The sequence below is a fragment of the Pituophis catenifer genome, unplaced genomic scaffold (assembly GCF_029215685.1).
Source record: "Pituophis catenifer annectens isolate HBS135680 unplaced genomic scaffold, rPitCat1.0.hap2 SCAF_2, whole genome shotgun sequence".
Lineage (NCBI taxonomy): Eukaryota > Metazoa > Chordata > Lepidosauria > Squamata > Colubridae > Pituophis > Pituophis catenifer.
Genome location: NW_027256882.1, coordinates 294,554,324 through 294,576,543, shown reverse-complemented (window position 1 = coordinate 294,576,543; position 22,220 = coordinate 294,554,324). Strand labels below are relative to the sequence as shown.

The window sequence follows — 22,220 nt, the reverse complement described above, 5'->3', positions numbered from 1 at the left end:
TCCGACGCAGAGTCCTCGTCCGAGCCTTCCCCAGACTCCAGGACTGGCCCATGTTCCTCCCCAGCCTCCTCATTGTCCAACTCTGCTGCCAGCTCTGCAGGCTGCTGGCGGACCACAACACTACCATAGATATGTTTTTAGCCTAATAAAGAAAAGATTCAGGGGAGATACGATAGAAGTCTTCCCATCCTTGAAGGGCAGTCACAGGAAATGGGTCAATTTATTCCCCACTGCACTTGAGGGCAGGACAAGAAGCCACGGTGGAAGTGCCTCAGAGGGAGGGAGATCCCACCTGAAAATAAAAAGCCATTTCCTGAGGACGAGAATGATGAATCCATGGAACAGCTTCCCTTCACAACATGTAATTATCAAAAATATTATATTACACATCCAAAACAATCGTGGATTATAGATTTCTTTAGAGAAGTCTAGAAAGAGTGCAGAGTGCAACAAAGATGATTAAGGGGTTGGAGGGTAAAACATATGAAGAATGGTTGCAGGAATTGGGTTTATCTTGCTTAATAAAAAGAAGGACCAGGGGTGATATGATAGCATCTTCCAATATCTAAGGGAACAGGAGGTCAACCTATTCTCTAAAGCAGGCAGGACAAGAAGCAATGGGTGGAAACTAATCAAGGAGAGAAGCAACCTAGATCTAAGGAGAAATTTCCTGACATTGAGAACAATTAACCAGTGGAACAACTTGCCTCCAGAAGTAGTGAATGTTCCAACACTGGAAGTTTTTAAGAAGATGTTGGATAACCTTTTGTCTGAAGTGGTGTAGGGTTTCCTGCCTAAGCAGGGGGTTGAGCTAGAAGACCTCCAAGGTCCCTTCCAACTCTGTTATTCTATTCTATTCTATTCTATTCTATTCTATTCTATTCTATTCTATTCTATTCTATTCTATTCTATTCTATTCTATTCTATTCTATTCTATTCTATTCTAGTCCATTCTAGTCCATTCCATTCAGGGGTGAAATGTAAAATTTGTTACTACCGGTTCTGTGGGTGTGGCTTGGTGGGAGGGGTAATGTGACTGGGTGGATGTGGCCAACTTTTTTTTTTTTTTTAACTTTTCATATCATTTTTTCTAATGCTTTGAAAAGCCTCTGCCGATCAGGCAACTCAGCTGGGATTGTCAGAGAGGCTTTTTAAAAAATGCTTTGAAAAGCCTCTGACGATCCCAGCTGAGCCGTGCGATCATCAGAGGCTTTTTTTTTTTTACTTTTAAAAGCATTTTTTCATCGGAAGAGGTTGTAGAAAAAATCCTTTTAAAAGTAAAAAAAAAAAGCCTCTGATGATTGTGCGACTCAGCTGGGCAATTGGGGGGGGGGGCAGGGATTTTTGCTACCGGTTCTCCGAACCACCTGCAGCCATCGCTACCGGATCGGGTGATCCGATCTGAACCGGGAGCATTTCACCCCTGATTTCATTCCATTTTCTAATTTTTTTTTTTTTTTTTAATTTGATTTATATGCCGCCCTTCTCCGGAGACTCAGGGCGGCTTACAAGGCGTTAAGCAATAGCCTTCATCCTTTTGTATATTTATACAAAGTCAGCTTATTGCCCCCACAAACTGGGTCCTCATTTCACCTACCTTAGAAAGGACGGAAGGCTGAGTCAACCTTGAGCCTGGCGAGATTCGAACCAGCAGAAATTGCAGGCAGCTGTGTTAATAACAGGGTGCACTAAACCCCTGTACTATCAAGGCTCTTTAATGAAAAGAAGGACATGATAGCAGTATTCCAGTATTTGAGGGGCTATACAGAGAAGAGGGGGTCAATCTATTCTCCAAAACCCCAGAAGGCAAGGCAAGAAACAATGGATGGAAACTAATCAAGGAGAGAAGCAACCTGGAATTGAGGAGAAACTTCCTTAACAGTGAGAACGATCAATGGAACGACTTACCTTCAGAGGTTGTGGGTGCTCCAACACTGGAGGTTTTCAAGAAAAGACTGGACAACCATTTATCCGGGGTGGTATCGAAGGGGGTTGGACTAGAAGACCTCCAAGGGCCCTTCCAGCCCTAGAATTCTATGATTCTATAATTAAGGAACTTAACAGTCCACCCAGGAATCTTATTTGGAAGGCGGCTTTTAATATTTATTCATATAAAGGCTTTGGAATAAGGCTTCTTTGTTTATCTTGATGGCACCAATTAAAGAGCTTAGTGCAAATGTGATTCCATAAGCAAATATGAAGCAATCTGCCACGGGCACATAATGCTGACTTCACATATACGCTGCTCGGTCTGGCAAAGGCTGAATAAAAAATGGGATTTTGAAGCTGTGATGGACTCCTTGTTAAAAACTTCAGCTTTGCAGATGTCTCTCTCTCTCTCTCTCTCTCTCACACACACACACACACAAAGAGAGAGCAAAGTTTTGTTTGCAGTGTCAGGATTCAATCAGAATAGAACTGGAAGGCACCTTGGGGGTCTTCTAGTACAACCCCCTGTTCAGCACAGAACCCTATGCCATTTAAGACAAATGGCTGCCCGGTCTCTTCTTTAAAACCCCCACAAGATTAGTTTGTTTATTTATTATTTATTTATTGGTTCGATTTATATGCAGCCCTTCTCCGGAGACTCAAGGCGGCTTACAATGCGTTAAGCAATAGCCTTCATACTTTTGTATATACCTGCTTAGTAGGGCTTTCCCCCCCCCCAAAGCGGTGTTCTTTTTTATGCAAAGTCAGCTTATTGCCCCCACAATCCGGGTCCTCATTTTACCTACCTCGGAAGGAGGGAAGGCTGAGTCAACCTTGAGCCTGGTGAGATTTGAACTCGCAGTAATTGCAGGCAGCTGGCAGCTAAGTGCTACTTTAACAGTAGTTTAGTCCACTGCACCATCAGTTCCCCACTGGTTAATTCCCCACTGATTAATTCTTCTCAGGGTCAGGAAATTTCTACATAGTTCTAAGTTGCTTCTCTCCTTGATTAGTTCCCATCCATTCCTTCCTTTTGACAGCATGCCAAAGGCTGAGTGAGGGAGGGCATTCTGGGTGTTGTAGTCAAACATGGTAGGAAGATGCTGAGCTCAATCAATAGAGAATAGAGCTGGAAGGGACCTTGGAGGTCTTCTAGTCCAACCCCTTGTTTAGGCAGGAAACCCTACACCACTTCAGACAAATGGTTGTCCAACCTCTTCTTAAAAACTTCCAGTGTTGGAGCATTTACAACTTCTGGTGGCAATCTGTTCCACTGGTTCATTGTTCTCACTGTCAGGAAATTTCTCCTTAGTTCTAAGTTGCTTCTCTCCTTGATTAGTTTCCACCCATTGCTTCTTGTTCTACCCTCAGGTGCTTTGGAGAATAGCTTGACTCCCTCTTCTCTGTATAGCCCCTCAAATATTGGAATACTGCTATATAAAACACTGGAATGCTGATATGAAAATATTAGAATTGCTGTTCTTAGATAGGTTTAGGTTTAGGTTTATTAAATTTGTATACCGCCCTTCTCCTGAAGGACTCAGAGCAGTGAACAGCCAAGATTAAAATACATACGATATAAAAATTAAGATGAATTAAAACAGAATTAAATCAAATTGGCTTCCCAAAATTTAAAACCCTTTGCCCATAAATAACCCATAAAAATTTTAAGCCAGCCCGGCTTGCTGAAATAGGAAGATCTTCAAAGCTCGGCAGAAAGTATGGAGGTCCGGGATCAGTCGTATTCCTGGGGGTAGCTCGTTCCAGAGGGCGGGTGCCCCCACTGAGAAGGCTCTCCCCCTGGGGGTCATCAGTCGACATTGCTTGGCCGATGGCACCCTGAGGAGACTCTCTCTGTGGGAGTGGATTGGCCGGTGGGAGGTTATCGGTGGCAGAAGGTGGTCTCATAGATAGATAGATAGATAGATAGATAGATAGATAGATAGATAGATAGATGATAGATAGATAGATAGATAGATAGATAGATAGATAGATAGATAGATAGATGGATGATGATGGATGGACAGACAGACAAACATGGTAGGTAGGTAGGTAGATACATGGATGGATGGATGGATGTAGATGCAAATGGATGGATATAGACAGACAGATAGACAGACAGATGGAAGATAGATAGATAGATAGATAGATAGATAGATAGATAGATAGATAGATAGATAGATTATTTACCAAACCTGCAGACATCCCTACCTTCATCCAGGGATTGATGTGAAAAAGCCTAATTTCCAAATAGAAACCCCCAAAGGGCTAATATGGTTGTTATATAGAATGTCCTTGTAGGAATTTATGATGCCACCATCATTGTAAGTGTACACAGTTCACCTTTGCCATTTGCCCTCCAAAAAAGTTACGGGAGAACTGGGCAAGGTGTTGAAAAAGATATGGAAAGTTGGCAGGACAGGTAGTCCTTGACTTACGACCACAATTGAGCCCAAAAGTTCTGTTGCTAAGCGAGGCACTTTGTTAAGTGAGTTTTGCCCTGTTTTACGACCTTTCTTGGCACAGTTGTTAAGTGAATCTGGCTTCCCCCTTGACTTTGCCTGTCAGAAAGTTGCATTAAGGGGAGTCACATGATCCCGGGAGTCGGGACACTGCAAACGTCATAAGTATGAGTCAGTTGCCGAGTGTCTGGATTTTGATCACATGACCATGGGGGTTGCTGCAACGGTTGTAAGTGTGCAAAATGGCCGTAAGTCACTTTTTCCAGTGCCATTGTAACTTCGAATGGTCAAGTCAAGGACTACCTGTGTTTCTTAATTACATTTATTTGCTGCCCATCATGTATCGAAACGACACAATAAATAGGCACCCTCTGCTTTTTAAAAAGCGAACAAAAGGGAAACGATTGAAGTACAGCTAAATTATACATGGAATAGAGAAGGGGGGTGGGTGGCTGGTCTTTCTCCTTCTTTTAATTGATAGATCACCAGGCGAAGCTACCAAAAAGTTGTACAGATGGCTATAAATATGCATGACTACAAGAGAAATAGATTAATTTATGGACAGTAATGAATCCTGATGGGTACCTGTTACTTTCAGAGAGAGTGTTCCTCTCAAGCCATATCCCAAAGGAGCTTTTTTCAAGAGGCAACTGGACTTTCTGGTTTTTTCTTTTGAAGACGTTTCGCTTCTCATCCAAGAAGCTTCTTCAGCTCTGACTGAATGGCGGAGAATGGAGGGATTTCTACTCCTTGCAGACAGCTGGTCCTTTGCATCCTTTTTAGAGAGTCCTTGAGGGCACTTGGAGATTTAGCTGTGTCCTCAGGGTCACCTGCGTATTGCAAATGGGTGTGGAGCCTTCTTGCCTGCAGGATGTTTTCTGCTCTGCATCATCATCCTGCAGCCAAGAAGGCTCCACACCCATTTGTACCACTCAGGTGACCCTGAGGACTACAGACAAACCTCCAAGTGGCCTCAATGACCCTCTAAAAGGATGCAAATGACCAGCTGTCTGCAAGGAATATAAATCCTTCCATTCCCCACCATCCAGTCAGAGCTGAAGAAGCTTCTTGGATAAGAAGCGAAATGTCTTCAAAAGAAAAAAACAAGGAAGTCCAAGTTGCCTCTTGAAAAAAAAAAAACATTTGGGGCAGCCATGACCTGGATGACTGAGAATCTCCACAGACTCTCAACCCATAGTTTCTGGGCCCTTAAGTAGGAAATGTACAGTGCAGTCAGAAAGTACTCAGACCCCCTTCACTGTTGTGGCCTGCCAGCAGCCAGCAGAGCTGGCAGCAGATTCGGACAGTGAGGAGGTTGGGGAGGAATGTGGGCCAGTCCTGGAGTCTGGGGAGGGCTCGGACGAGGGCTCTGATTCGGAGGCAGAGAGGGGGCCAAGGCCATCTGGTCGTTCTTTGCTGCCTCTGGAGTCTCCGGAGTCTGACATCAGTGAGGCAGAAGAACAGCGTGAGCCTGTTCCCAGTGTGCGCATGCGCAGAACTGCCAGGAGACAGGAACAATTAAGAAAACAGGGTCGACTTGGGAGTAAGGCTTGGAGATGATTGGCCCCTCCCATAAGATATAAAAGAGAAGCGAACGGGACGTGAGCTTTTGCAGGAAGCGATTAGTTCATCCGGTCGGTAAAAGCTGTGGAAAAGTTCTGTGTGACTCTGTGCTAAGTTTGGCCTTGCCCTGCGTGTGGGAATTAGTCCTCTGGCAGCATTCCAAGGGAGATAAGGTGGGTGTTTGTAAACACTCCCCTGCAAGACTGTTTGAGAAGCCTTTTGACTGGGAATGACAATAATTCACAGCCGTATGCATTAAAGAGGTTTGTCGGGATTAAGTTTGTGCTGTATACTTTCTAAGGAAGCCTAGTTCAGAACATTCACCCTTGTCAGTTTTGTTGTGATTCTACAGTTGTTGAAATTCATTCCCCCCCTCCCCCCCCCATTTATCTACGCTCAGTACCCCATAATGACAAAGTGAAAACCATACTGGCTGGACCGAAAGAGGACCAAAAAACTGGTATTATGTTGCATGAAGAAGAATTGGTTAGACATATAAAAGAGAAAGGTCCAATGCATATTAAAAGGGTTTATAATGTTTTGTTAGAAAGGGATTCAGAAACTGAACTGGTTAAAGATTGTATGATAAAGTGGGCACAAAATTTTGCAGAACCGGTGATGTTGGAAACATGGGAAAAAATATGGGTTCAGAATGTTAAATTTACACAGTCGCAGAATTTGAGGGAAAATTTTTATAAAATGTTTTATAGATGGCATTTAGATCCTAAGAAATTGTCGTGCATGTACCCTAATGTTCAACCAAAATGCTGGAGATGTGATTGCCTAGATGCCACATATTATCATGTGTGGTGGACTTGTAAGAAAGTGAAGGCTTTTTGGATAAAAATTTGGTGGGTTATGCAGAATGTTTTGAAGAAAAAAATTCAGTTTTCTCCACAATTGTTTTTATTGGGTATAGTTAAGGGTTTTACAAAGTTGATATTGTACATGATAACAGCAGCGAGATTACTGATAGGTCAATAGCCTTGATAGTACAGTGGTTTAGTGCACCCTGTTATTAACACAGCTGCCTACAATTTCTGCTGGTTCGAATCTCTCCAAGGCTCAAGGTTGACTCAGCCTTCCATCCTTTCTAAGGTAGGTGAAATGAGGACCCAGTTTGTGGGGGCAATAAGCTGACTTTGTATAAAATATACAAAAGAATGAAGGCTATTGCTTAACGCATTGTAAGCCGCCCTGAGTCTCCGGAGAAGGGCGGCATATAAATCAAATTAAAAAAAAATATATTGGAAAAATGAAGCTATGCCCACTGTTGAAGAATGGACTTTGAAGATGGCCAGTTTTGCAGAGATGGCGAAGATTTCAGCATACCTAAAAGATTGGACACAAGAGACTTATGTATGGGAGTGGAAAAAGTGGATAGATTATGTGCAGAATAAATATCAAACTAGGAAATATCAGATAGCTTTTAACTGAAAGTATTATATAGGGATAGAATAATAGAATTTTGTGAAGATGTTAAAAATATACATGGGGTGGAGGGGTTCAAGTTTTATAAAATGTGTTTTTGATTTGGATTAAATTTTGCGGAAGTCCTGGGGGGAGGGGAGGGTTGGGGGGGGTTAGGGAGGGTTGGGGGGGGTTAGGGAGGGTTGGGGGGGTCAGGGAGGGTCAGGGGGGGGAAACTGGGGAGAAAATGTAATTTTAAAACTTTTTCAATAAAAAAAAAACCATGCTGGCTAGGGAATTCTGGGAATTGAAGTCCACACATCTTCAAGTAGCCGAGGTTGTAAAACTCTGACTTGGAGCAGCCACATAGGATGGACGAACCCAAGAGCTTCCTCTTCTAGTGGGGATTTATTAAGAACGTGAGGAAAAAGCCACCCTGTGAGGCATTTTCTCCCTGGACCCTTCATTCCTCCTGAAGTGGGAAACGTCAGCAGGTTCCTGTCGAGCGGGAACAAGAGAAAAGGCCTGAGGGAAGTCTTGTTTCTCAACTCGTCTTTCTGAGGGTGGAGATTGGTTCTCCAAGCTTGTGGGTTGGTTTCCGGACGTTTCGTTACCAGGCTAGGTAACGTCCTCAGCGGAGCTTAAGGGATGTCGGTGGTGTTCTGCCTGTAAGGGCTTCGTGTGGTCAGTAGATCTTGTGATGGGGACGTCACATCAGGTGAGGGTCCTGTCAGGTGAGGGTCTTGTGATGGATCAGGCGTGTGTTGTGTCAGGTGAGGGTTTTGGGAGGAGTCTAGTGATGGGTCAGGTGAGGATCCAGATAACTCTAGATTAACAGAGTTGGAAGGGACCTTGGAGGTCATCAAGTCCAACCCCCACCCAAGCAGGAGACCCTACACCATTTCTGTCAGATGGCTGTCCAGTCTCTTCTTGAAAGCCTCCAGTGATGAAGCTCCCACAACTTCTGAAGGCAACTTCTGTTCCATCGGTTGATTGTTCTCACTGTCAGAAAATGTCTCCTCATTTCCAGGTTGAATCTCTCCTTGATCAGTTTCCATCCATTATTCCTTGTCTGGCCTTCAGGTGCTTTGGAAAATAGCTTGACCCCCTTCCTCTCTGTGGCAGCCCCTCAAGTATTGGAAGATGCTATCCTGTCTCCCCCGGTCCTTCTCTTCACTAGACTAGCCAGGCCCAGTTCCTGCAACCCTTCTTCGTATGTCTTAGCTTCCAGTCCCCTAGTCATCCTGATTGCTCTTCTCTGCACTCTTTCTAGAGTCTCAACATCAACACTTTTTTAATAGTGTGGTCTTGTCAGGTGTGTGTTGTGTCAGGTGAGGGTCTTGTGAGGGGTTTAGTGAGAGGACAGGTGAGGGTCTTGTGAAAGGTCAGGTGTGGGTCGTGTCAAGTGAGGTTCTTGTAATGGGCCTTGTGATGGGTCAGGTGTGAATCTTGTGATGGGGAGGTCACATCAGGTGAGGGTCATTGGGAGGTAAAGTCAGGGGTGAAATCCAGCAGGTTCTGGAGAACCGGTAGTGGAAATTTTGAGTAGTTCGGAGAACCAGCAAATGCCACCTCTGGCTGGCCCCAGAGTAGGGAGGGAATGGAGATTTTGCAATGTCCTTCCCCTAGGAGTGGGGAGGGAATGGAGATTTTGCAGTATCCTTGCCCTGCCACGCCCACCAAGCCACGCCCACCATGCTACACCACGCCCACAGAACCGGTAGTAAAAAAAATTGGATTTCACCACTGGGTGAAGTGCTGGTTGGGAGGGGGCTTGTGAGGTTGGCTGTGGGTCGGTGCCATTTCTGGTTGGCTGTGTGGTTGATTTGGGTTCTGAGGGGCTGGTAGGCTGGTTGTCGGTCAGTGTGTCTGTGGTTTGTGGAGGGCCAGGCTTTGATGAACTCACGAGCGTGGCGGGTGGTAGCGTGGCCAATCATTTTTGTGTTGCTCCAATTGAGCTGGCGCTGTTTGGTGCGTGTGGCGGGATTAAGGGTTTGCGATTGTGGTTTTTGACTGCCAGCCGGTGTTCATGGATCCCGGGTTTTAATTGAGGTGAGGTTTGTCCCCCGTAGAATCGGTTGCAATGGTTACCATGGATTTTGTAAATTATATTGTTTCTTTCATCCTTTCTTTCATAAAGTCCTTCCGGCTAGAAAATGGAGTCTTTACTGCTGATTTCCTAGCCGGAGCCCCAGCTTTAAATAACGACAGGGAGTCCTTGATTTACACCCACAACGGAATCCAAAATTTCTGTGGCTAAGTGAGACAGTTGTTCAGTGAGTTTGGCCCCATTTTACGACCTTGCTTGCCACGGTTGTTAAGCAAACCACTGCAGTTATTAAGCTGTTAGGTGTTTTGTGCCAGCCATGGCAGTCCCTTCAAAGGCCACCAGATGGGGGCAAAGAGACACCTTTGATCCCACTGGTGGGTCAAGGGGCTCCGGCCCCTGCAGCCCCATTGGGGACAGTTAATGGCCCTCCGGCCCCCTCACACACCTTGTAAGGGAGGGGCCAGGGGCCCCTATAAGAACCCCTGCACAGGGGCTGCTCTCCCCTTTTTTTGCCCTTTTTACCCTTTCCCTTTTGCCTGCTCTTGTTCTAGTCTCCTATGGGACTGACCCATGGGCTCAATCCAGGCATGGATGCCTCCATGCATGGGACCTTATTTTACTCCACTTTTACTTCTAAATAAAGACTTGATTTGATTGCATCCTTGTGTGCTGACCTTTTCTTGGAAGCGCCCTCAACGAACCATCATTCTTCGTGAGATCCCTCACATTGATCTGTCCCCGTACCCACACACACACCCACACAGCCAGTCGAGGGTTAAGGAAACACTTTGGAACGCACCCAGGTCTTATCTCCGACTTGGCAGCGATAGACACACCGTCTGCCAAGGGTCTTTATTTTCACGAACAGACAGATAAGATACGAACGTTCAAGAAAGTCCAAACAGAAATAATATTCCTCCCAGCAGTTCCGGACGAGGCTTTAGTGACTGTCCAAGGTTTTGCTTTGTTCGTCACAAGGATCCTTTGACCACTACCCTCTATTATATAGTCTCTGGGGTGTGGTCCAGTGACTCAGTTCTAATCCCTAGCACGCCTCCTAAGCTGCTGCAAACGTTTATCATGCCTTCGGAGGCGTGCGTCCAGGAATGATGTTTCATTATCACTTTGATTCGAATCAGCTGTCTCCTCTCCCTCGGCCGGCACTTGAGACAATGCCAGAGGGGAGGGGCCTGGAGAGGGAGGCCTGGCTGACTCCTCTTCCTCATGCTCGGAGCTTTCTTCCTCCGATGGGACAGGCTCAGAGGGCGGGGCCACAACACACATAAGCGCTGTAAAATGAATCCAGCTTCCCCATTGGCAATGGTCGTAAGAGTGAAAAAATGGACATCGGTCCCTTTTTTCAGTGTTGTTATAACTTCAAACGATCACTAAACGAACGGTTGTAACTCAAGGATTTCCTGTAGAGCAGAGAAGCCATCACTCTTGGTGACGAGAAAGTATTCTGCGGGGATTTCTGAAATAAATTGGTTGTTTTTTCTTCCCCTCGTCCGTTTTGTTCTTAGTGGCGGGTCCTGTTTCATCCCTGGTTGTGGACTTCGATGCTCTGGATGCCGAACTGAAAGAAGCTGAAGCCGAAGGAGGCGAAGAAGAAGAAATGGAAGTGGTGGTAGGAGAGAAACTGGAATCGCCGGTAAGTCTTCAGAGCAATCTTCTAACTACCGGTGGTCAGATTAAAAGAGTTGGAAGGGACCTTGTAGGTCATCTAGTCCAACCCCCCCACCCAAGCAGGAGACCCTACACCGTTTCTGACAGATGGCAGTCCAGTCTCTTCTTGAAAGCCTCCACGGATGAAGCTCCCACGACTTCCGGAGGCAACTTCTGTTCTATGGGTGGATTGTTCTCACTGTCAGGAAATTCCTCCTTATTTCCAGGTTGAATCTCTCCTTGTTCAGTTTCCATCCATTATTCCTTGTCTGACCTTCAGGTGCTTTGGAAAATAGCTTGACCCCCTTCCTCCTCTCTGGGGCAGCCCCTCAAATATTGGAAGACTGCTATCCTGTCTCCCCTGGTCCTTCTCTTCACTAGACCAGCCATGCCCAGATCCTGCAACCGTTCTTCATATGTTTTAGCCTCCAGTCCCTTCATCATCCTGGTTGCTCTTCTCTGCGCTTTTTCTAGAGTCTCGACGTCCTTTTTACATCGTGGTGACCAAACCTGGATGCAGGATTCTAGGCGTGGCCTTCCTAAGGCTTTATAGGGTGGTATTAGTACCTCCCTTGATCTTGATTGTATCCCTCTGTTAATGCAATTTAGGATTCCGTTGGTCCTTGACTTACGACTGCAGTGGAGCCCCAAAGTTTCATTTGCTAAGCAAAACAATGGTTGAGTTTTGCTTCATTTTACAACCTTCTTGCCAGAGTTGTTCAATGAAGCACGGCACTTGTTACGTTAGTCATCCGGTTGTTAAGTGAATCTGACTTCCCCATTGACTTGGCTGGCCAGAAGGTCACAAAGGGGAATCACGTGACCCCTGAAATATTATTTATTGCAAACTGCTTTTCAATCTTCTGGAAGGAAAAATAGATCAATAATAGTCCAAGGATATAATTCATGCTTGCCGTTTGTTTTGCATGCCGGTGCTTTGGGTACAGAGGGTCCTCGACTTACGACCACAGTAGGGCCCAACATTTCCCCTGCTAAGTGATATGTTGTTAAGTGAGTTATGTCCCAGTTTTATGACCTTTCTCACCAGAAAATTGGTGAGAAAGGTTGAATTGAATTGAATATTTTATTTGGTAGAGTGTGATTGGACACACAAGGAATTTGTTTCCGGTACAGAAACTCTTAAGAGAATCACTGCAGTCGTTAAGTTAGTAACACGGTTGTTAAGCGAATCTGGCTTCCCTGTTGACTTCGCTTGTCAGAAGGTCGCAAAAGGAGATCACAGCAACCGTTATAAATTAGGAGTCAGTTGTAAAGTGTCTGACTTTTGATCACATGACCATGAGGATGCTGCAAAAGTCATAAGTGTAATGTCTGTAGAGATTCTCCGTCCTGATTCTCCAGGTCATGATTGTCCCAAAGGTGCTTTTTTCAACAGGCAATTTGGACTTTCTGCTTTTTCTTTTAAGACGTTTCGCTTCTCATCCAAGAAGCTTCTTCAGCTCTGACTGGATGGTGGTGGGGAATGGAAGGATTTATACTCCTTGCAGACAGCTGGTCATTTGCATCCTTTCAGAGGATCGTTGAGGCCACTTGAAGGTTTATCTTTGTCCTCAGGGTCACCTGAGTGGTGCAAATGGCTGTGGAGCCTTCTTGCACACAGGGCAAAAACATCCTGCAAAAAGCACAACTCCACAACACACTCCTTTCAGCAGCCCCAAGAAGGCTCCACACAATTTTACTATTAAATTGGCCCCTGTATGAGGGGGATGGGTGGTTAAGAAGATAGATAGATAGATAGATAGATAGATAGATAGATAGATAGATAGATAGATGGAAGAAAGGAAGGATGGAGATAGATAGATAGATAGATAGATAGATGGAAGAAAGGAAGGATGGAGATAGATAGATAGATAGATAGATAGACAGACAGACAGATAGATAGATAGATAGATAGATATGGATGGATGGATATAGATAAATGATAGAGAGAGAGAGAGATGATAGATGGATGTATGGATGGAGATAGATAGATAGATAGATAGATAGATAGATACAGATAGATGGTGGATGGAGATAGATGATAGATAGATGGTAGATAGACAGATGATAGATAATTAGATAGATGATAGACAGATAGATGATAGATAGACAGATGAGAGAGAGAGAGCGAGAGAGAGAGAGAGATGATAGATAGATAGATGATGGATGGATGGGCAGATAAACAGATAAGACAACCAGTCAATTGTTTTCCTAAGTCTCTCCCCTTTGAGGTTGATGATGGATTTAGTTTTTCTATCAGAATTAATTATCATTAAATCTTGGAATCTTGGGCAACCTGCCCTTCTGTAAGATGGAATCCTTGCTAGTTTTGAGCCCCGCCTCCTTTCCCCTTCCTCCCACAGGAGATCCAGATCGAGAAAGAGGAGGAAGTCCACACACGAGGCACGCAAGAACGGAAGCTCACCAACCAGTTTAACTTCAGCGAAAGAGCCTCCCAGACCTACAATAACCCCGTGCGGGTAGGAATCCTTGCTTCCCTTTGGATACCGGGCAAAGGTCCCCTTTCAGGGACTCTTTCAAGCAGAGTACAGGTTGTCCTTGATTTATGACCACAGTTGAGCCCCAAAGTTCCGTTGCTAAGCGAGACAGTTTTTACGTGAGTTTCACCGCATTTCACGACCTTTCTCGCTACCGTTGTTAAGTGGTTAAGTCAGTCACACGGTTGTTAAGTGACTCGGGCTTCCCCCTTGACTTTGCCTGTCAGAAGGTCGCAAAAGGGGACGCTGCCACCGTCATAAGTACATGCCAGTTGCCAAGCCTCTGAATTTTGATCATGTGACCACGAAGAAGCTGCAATGGTCCGGAAAACGGTCCTCAGTCACTTTTTCAGTGCCGTTGGAATTTTGAACAGTCACTAAACAAACAGTTGTAAGTCAAGGATTACCTGGAAGTGATTTTCTTTGGGGCTGATCAAAAACCTGCTTCTGCAAAGCAGGCTGCCTAACAGCCCCCAGACCCCAAACGTTAGCCCATAGATTGCCAGTCAATGAAACAATAGCAATACTTTTAAATATATCATCACTATATATATATATGTAGGTCTTTGGTTATTCGGGTCTTCTCCCACGTAAAATTGGAAGTGTCTTGGCGACGTTTCGACAAAGTCTCATTCGTCATCTTCAGGCTGGTGTTCTCGGCTTCGTGCTTCCAGGAGCAATTAGCATGAAGCCGAGAACACCAGCCTGAAGATGACGAGTGAGACTTCGTCGAAACGTCGCCAAGACACTTCCAATTTTGCGTGGGAGAAGACCCGAATAACCAAAGACCTACATACAAACACCCGCGAAAACCTGAGAAAACATATATATATATACACGAAGCCAAACAACAACAACGCAGCTCACCAGCTCAAATCCCCCTGCAACTCAGACTAAGCTGAGCACGACCAAGCCCCCACCCAAACAGAACACCCCCCCAGCCAATCAGAGCACAACAAACCCCCCATCCAATCAGAGCACAGCCAAGCCCCTAACCAATCAGAACACACCTCCACCCAATCAGAACACAGCCAAGTTCCCACCCAATCAGCTCACACCCCCACTAGCAGTTAAAAGGAAGAGACAGCTGCGATCTCACATTGCTCCTGGAAGCACGAAGCCGAGAACACCAGCCTGAAGATGACGAATGAGACTTTGTCGAAACGTCGCCAAGACACTTCCAATTTTACGTGGGAGAAGACCCGAATAACCAAAGACCTACATATATATATATATATATTATATATATATATATATATATATATATATATATATATATATATATATATATATATATATATATATATATATATATATATATATATAAAATCTTGGCTGCTGCATGTATGCATTTTTTTGGGGACGTCTTAAGGTTTTTAATTGCTTTAACTATTTTATAGTTTTAGAATTGTAAGCTGCCTGGAGTCCCTGGGCTGAGATGGTTGGCTATAGAAATCAATCAATTAATCATCAATCAATCAATCAAATAATATTGTTAACTGAGGAATAATTAACAGAGAGCTCAAGACCTCTCAAATATAATTGTCTTCCTGAGCGTATCGGTGTTTTAAAGCAAGGTGGGGCAGCATTGGCTTTGGTCCATCTTTGGCACACTGAGAGTGGGTGAAGCCCTTTCCACGTGGGGCTTCCAACATCTGAGAAACCGATCCAGTTTGGAAATTCTAATGATTAGGGGTGACATGATATCCATCTTCCAATACTTGAGGGGCTGCCACAGAGAAGAGAGGATTGACTTATTCTCTAGGGCCGTGATGGCGAACCTATAGCACGCGTGCCAGAGGTGGCATGCAGAGCTCCTGGTTCGGACCGGATCACCTGATCTGGTAGTGATGGCGGTGGGTGGTTCAGAGAACCGGTAGCAAAAATCCCTGCCCCCCCCCCCACATGCCCAGCTGAGCTGCGCGATCATCAGAGGCTTTTTTTAAAATTTTTAAAAGCATTTTTTCTACAACCTCTTCAGCCGAAAAATGCTTTTAAAAGTGAAAAAAAAAGCCTCTGATGATCACGCGGCTCAGCTGGGATCGTCAGAGGCTTTTAAAAGCATTTTTTCTACAACCTCTTTGGCCAAAAAAAATGCTTTTAAAAGTTAAAAAAAAAAGCCTCTGATGATTGTGCAGCTCAGCTGGGATCGTCTGAGGCTGTTAAAAGCATTTTTTTTCTGCAACCTCTTCTGCTGAAGAGGCTATAGAAAAAAAAACGCTTTTAAAAGCCTCTGACGATCCCAGCTGAGTTGCCTGATCGTCAGAGGCTTTTAAAAGCATTTTTTTCTACAGCCTCTTTGGCCAAAGAGGTTGTAGAAAAAAATGGTTTTAAAAGTTAAAAAAAAAAAAAGTTGGCCACGCCCATCCAGTCACATTACCCCCCCCACCAAGCCACGCCCACAGAACCCGTAGTAACCAATCTTATATTTTACCACTGCACGGGTGCCATTGCCAGCTGCTCTTCTGGTTTCCGGAGCGCGCATGCACGCTGGCCAGCTGATCTTCTTCGCATGTGCCGGAAACCTGAAGACCAGGTAGCCAGGGTGCATGTGTGCGCTGGCCACCTGGTGTTCGGGTTTCCAGCACTCCGGCGCATGCAAAAACCAGCTGGCCAGCGTGCATGTGCACACCAGAAACCAGAAGACTAGGTGGCCTTCGAGTCTCCGGGGCTCTGGCACGTGCGCACACGCATGCACACACGCGTGTTCCGGTTTGGACACCTGGTGCTGAAAAGATTCGCCATCACTGTCCTAGAGCAGTGATGGCAAACCCTTTTGGCACCGTGCCCAAACCGGAACGCAAGTGGGTGCATGTGCTAGAGCCCCAAAAAATCAAAGACCAGCTGGTTGGCGTGCATGTGCGTGCCGGCCACCTGGTCTTCTCGTTTCCGGGGCTTCGGCACACACGAAGATTAGCTGGCCGGTACATATGCGCGTGCCGAAACCAGAAGAGCAGCTGGCAATGGCGCGCACGCCCACAGAGAGGTCTCTGTGTGCCACCGATGGCAATCGTGTCATAAGTTCACCATCACGGACCTAGAGCCTGACCTCGGTCTAAACCAGAACTTTGTTGCTTTCCAACAACTATCAAGGTTCTCTTCCCTCCCTTGGAGCTCCAGAGACCCCAAAGTGGTTTAAGCAGCTGATCAACATTTTTTTTTTTTAATTTGATTTATATGCCGCCCTTCTCTGGAGACTCAGGGCGGCTTACAATGCGTTAAGCAATATCCTTCATCCTTTTGTATATTTATGCAAAGTCAGCTTATTGCCCCCACAAACTGAGTCCTCATTTTACTCACCTTAGAAAGGATGGAAGGCTGATTCAACCTTGAGCCTGGTGAGAATTGAACTCGCAGTAATTGCAGGCAACTGGATGTTAAATGCTGCCTTAATAGGAGGCATTAGCCTCCTACGCCACTCAAGCTCCTTTCACTGTCATTCATTCACATTCACTGTCACGATTCAATTGGTTGTCAACGCATTGCCCGCAAGTCCTACCTACTGTCTTTAGGGAAATAATAATAATAATAACAACTTTATTGTCATTGTACGTATATACACAGTATACCCATACAATGAAATTCACTTAACACCCAAAGACCAGGTCCAACACACATAAGAATCCCCAAACACACTCCCACCCACCAAAGATTCCCCACCCCTAAATCACCCAAGCATCCACACAACAGACCAAGTAATACTGTCCAACAGCTCACCAATGGTGGCCCTTTAGTTCATTGTTGAGTGCAATTATAGCTTGGGGATAAAAACTATTCAGAAAACATGTGGTTCGAATTTTAATTGTTCTGTATCTTCTGCCAGAAGGCAACAGTCCAAAAAGATTGTAAGCAGGATGGGAAGAGTCTCTGAGAAGGTTATGCAACTTCCTCAAACAGCGAGATTCGAACAGCGAGATACCAGGGCTGTTAGCTGGAGCCTGATGATATTCTGGGCAGTTTTAATGATTCTCTGTAGAGCTTTTTCTGTCCACTGCAGAGTTGCTCCCATACCATGCAAGAATGCCGTATGTCAGGAAACTCTCAATGGTGCTGCGATAGTAGGACAGAAGTAGATGCTGAGATAGATTTATCTTCTGAGCATTCAAATCGGTGTGCAAATCAGTGCAGTGCAAATCGAAGAGGCAATATCTTCGGCAGGCCCAGGAAAGTTTACTAAATGCCGAGATGCTTTCATCTTTCCCAAAATTTTCCGCTTCATCTGCAGTGCCATCCCAGGCAGAATGGGATAACTCGCCGCAATTCAACCATTCAATTTAATTATTTAAAGTGATGAAATATACATATTTTAATTTTGGTCATTCACATTTCATTTTCATCCTTTCTTCAATGATTCCGTTCCACTGTTTCTTCAATATTAGTATAACTCCTGTCCCGCACGCAGCAAATTTTCCTGTGGTGAGTTGTCATAGACCCAACAAAATTAACTGCGCAGTGCTCAAATTCTGGGTTAAAATCCTTGACAAACATTTTTCTTTCAGGACAGGGCCTGCCAGATGGAGCCCCCGCCCAGAGCAACTTTCTCAGACACCGCTAACCAGGTAACTTCTCCTTTCTTCGTTGTGGGCCTGCCAGGGCACCTGTGCTTACAGTCCAGCTTCTGTCAACAGAGGGATAGAGTACAATCCTAGGTTGCATTAACAGATGGTTAGAATCAAGATCATATGAAGTGTTAGTACCGCTCAGGGGTGAAATCCAGCAGGTTCTGACAGGTTCTGGAGAACTGATAGCGGAAATTTTGAGCAGTTTGGAGAATCTGCAAATGCCACCTCTGGCTGGCCCCAGGAGTGGGGAGGGAATGGGGATTTTGCAGTTTCCTTCCCCTGCCATGCCCAGCAAGCCACACCCATAGAACCGGTAGTAAAAAAATTGGAATTTCACCACTGGTACCGCTTTATAATGCCTTGGTAAGGCCACACTTGGAATACTGCCATGATACAAAAATGATGCTGAGATTCTGGAAAGAGCGCAGAGAAGCGCAAAGAAGATGATGAGAGGACTGGAGGCTAAAAGATATGAAGAACGGTTTCAGGAATTGGGTACGTCTAGTTTAATGAGAAAAAAAGGACTAGGGGTGCATGATAGCATGTTCCAATATTTGGCTGCCACAAAGAAGAGGGGGGGTCAACCTAGGCTTAGAAAATTCTTCTCCAAAGCACCAGAAGGCAGGACAAGAAGCAATGGAGGGAAGCTAATCAAGGAGAAAAGCAACCTAGAACTAAGGAGAAATTTTCTGACAGAATAATTAATCCGTGGAACGACTTGCCTCCAGAAGTTGTGGGTGCTCCATCCCTGGAAGAGATTGGTCAGCCATTTATCTAAAATGGTATAGGGCAGTGATGGCGAACCTTTTTGCCGTCATGTGCCAAAAGCGGAGGGAGTGCGGAGGGGGGTCACGTGCATGCCCACACCCATAATTCAATGTGCCTTGCCCCCCCCACGCATGCGCGAGCAACCCCCTCCCCCCACGCTCCCTCTGCTTTTGGCACGCAATGGCACAGTGGGCCCAGTAGGACTGTTTTTCACCCTCCCTAGGCTCCAGAGCCTTTCTAGAAGCCTGGGGAGGCCAAAAACGGCCTTCCCCACCACACTGGAGGCCCTCCAGAGGCTGGAAATGGCACGTTTCCTGACTTTTGGAAGGCCCAAAAATCAGCTGCCTGGTGCGCTGGAGCTGAGCTAGGGCAATGCTCACGTGCCCACAGATATGGCTCCACGTGCCACCTGTGGCATGCGTGCCACAGATTCACCATCACGGGTCTAGGGTCTCCTGCCAGAGCAGGGGTCTGGACTATTCAAGGTCCCTTCCAATTGTTATTCTGTTAATCAGTGCGATGCCTCACTGCCAGAAGTTATGGGTGCTCCATTGCTGGAGATTTTCGAGAAGAGATTAGACAACCATTTGTGTCTCCTGCATTTGTTCCAAGCAACCAAGGACAATCTTTCAGAAATCTGACTTACAAATCTTGTTAAGTATGTTAAATGATTTTGAACTTGGAGATGCTGGAAAAAACAACGTGTGCAGGTTTTTGTAATGGAACAGCCATGGAACTGAAGTTCTATTTAATGTTATTTTTCCTCTTTTTGGTGCCTGGCAGGATCTTAGCTCTTTCTCACTGTCCTTAGTTATAAATCCTTCTGAAATTTTCTTATGCAACTTTAAAAGGTCTCGAGCTTTGCCGCCACATCCTACTCTTCTGTCATCTTTGCTTTTTCCTTCCCTCCTTCCTAAACCCATTTTCTTGTTTACTGCAGCTCTTTCTTCCTTGGGCCTCTCAGCCTGGACTTCTTCCTATCCTTCATCCTGTTTGGATTTCTGTAGGGATTCAAATTTTGCAAACCTTTGCACTCAGGTACAGTCGCACAACAGTAATTGGCACGTCTCTTATATTTTGGTTGAGTTGTTTTCTATGCTTGCTTGGCATTTTTCTAGGAGATTGCATGGGGACCGAATTAATGTTTTTTTTCAAACTTGGTAACTGGAAGAGGTGTGGAATTCCCCGAATTCTCCAGCCAGCACAGCTGCCAGGTTTGAAAAGCACCGGACTAGCTGAACCGAGAGAAGCATCTTCCACTTCTGTGACTCTGCGACTGACTCGCTCTTCCTTCCTCTTAGTGGAATATCTACGACGTTTATGTGGAAGAACTCCAAAAACTGGAAAAGTCAAAGGAGAAAGAAAAACAGAAAGCCCCCGTGACCAAGAGAGAAGACAAGATGATGGGAAGGAAATTAACCTCTCTGGAATCTCAGGTGCTGTTGCATTTTTCCGGGTTGTGTTGAGTGTGCTTTAATCTCAGTCTCTCTGGAGGCCATCTCCTTATCTCCACCTTTTATTAGCCAACTATCCTGTTTTCGCTTCTAGTCCCTCTGACTCTAGCTGATATTTTATATAGGTAGTCCTCAACTTACAACCGTTTGTTTAGTGACCGTTCAAAGTTACAATGGCACTGAAAAAAACAGTGACTTACGGCTATTTTTCACACTTAACGACCATTGCAGTCACATGATGTAAATTCAGACAGCTTGGCAACTGACTCGTATTTATGACAGTTGCCTTGTCCCGAGGTCCTGTGATCCCCTTTTGCAACCTTCTAACATATCAAAGTCAACGGGGAAGCCAGATTCGCTTAACAACCATGTTCCTGACTTAACAACTGCAGTGATTCACTTAACAATTGTGGTCAGAAAGTTTGTGAAATCGGTCAAAACTCACTTAACGACTGTCTTGCTTAACAACAGAAAGCATGGGGCTCAATTGCGGTCGTAAGTCGAAGGCTACCTGTACATCAAACTCCCCAAAAAACATCTTACAGTCCAGTGGTGGGTTCCTCCCGGTTCGGTCCGGTTCGGCCGAGCCGGTAGCAGTGACGATATGATGTCACTGAACCGGTTCTCCCCCCCCGCCCCCCCCGCCCCCCCACATTATTCTTACCTTTTATTTGGTCCCACCCCCAATCTATTGCTGCCTCCTGAGTCCCAGCTGATGACTAGAGGAAAAAAACTGTTTAAACTCTTGCCGGGGGGCTTCAAAGGGCCGTCCTGTTAAGGTTATTGTTGTTGTGTTACCAACCAGCAGAGTAGATTGCACAGTGAAACGTTGCTGAGAGCAATGAATAAGAAATATGCAAACTGGTTTATCAAAAGCTTACTTTATAGTAGAAAAACAGTTTCATAGTCTTTAAACAAATTCCAAGTCTTTGCCAGTAAATCAGTCCAGTAGTTACAGAATCTTCTTACCCAACAAACAGTAGTTGGTTAGAATAACAAACGCACTCTGGTTCACAAACCACGATGGTTGCAGATCCATCCAATGATAATTACAGATAGCACCTCCTCTCAATGATAGCTTATCATCACAGCTTCATCATAGCAGCAACCTCTCAACAGCATATCATAGCAGCAACTGAAACGTTGCAGTACCTTGCTTAAATATTCCTACAACCAGTAATCATGTGATTACAGCATGACGCAGCATTAAAGCCACATAATACATATACAGATAAAGTAACAGTACACTTATATTGCCTGGACAACATAGTTAGGCTCAAACCATATCCTAACACGTCCTACAGCTGATCAGTGTTAAAAGCAAACAAATGAGTCGGGTCGTAAATGCGAGGACTGGCCGTAAGTGCGAGGACCTTCCAGAAATGACTGACCAGCTAGCCACGCCCACCTAGTCACATGACCTCCAAGCCACACCCACAAAATAAGCCACGCCCACATAACCGGTAGTAAAAAAATTTAGAACCCACCCCTGTTCCAGTCCTTGTGGGGCTCTCGTAGAGAAATGGGGGGGGGGGTAGCATTCTCCAAAGCCCCTGAAGGCAGGACACGAAGCAACAGATGGAAACTTATCAAGGAGAGAAGCAACCTGGAACCAAGGAGGAATTTCCTGATAGAACAAAGTTTGGGGTTGTGTGATTGCAAACTCAGCACTCAATATAGTATGAATAAGCCCTGGGTGTTAATCCAGCAATTGACATAGTTGCTAGGCATGAAAAGGTATTGCCTGAGCCGTGGTGGCACCTTGGTTAGAATGCGGTATTGCAGGCTAATTCTGCTCACTGCCAGGGGTTCGATCCGGACCGGCTCCAGGTCGACTCAGCCTTCCATCCTTCCGAGGT

General features: G+C 45.3%; 1 protein-coding gene across 1 annotated transcript in view; it reads left to right on the top strand.

The window, feature by feature from the left end:
- Positions 1-10,962: 10,962 nt before the first annotated feature.
- Positions 10,963-22,220, top strand: part of DNAI1 (dynein axonemal intermediate chain 1) — a 132,496-nt gene continuing 121,238 nt past the window's right edge. The window contains exons 1-4 of the mRNA XM_070936022.1: positions 10,963-11,065; positions 13,443-13,559; positions 18,077-18,136; positions 20,209-20,343. Coding sequence (XP_070792123.1) covers positions 11,030-11,065; positions 13,443-13,559; positions 18,077-18,136; positions 20,209-20,343 — 348 coding nt within the window. The 5' untranslated portion in view covers positions 10,963-11,029. The remainder of the gene's footprint in view (positions 11,066-13,442; positions 13,560-18,076; positions 18,137-20,208; positions 20,344-22,220) is intronic.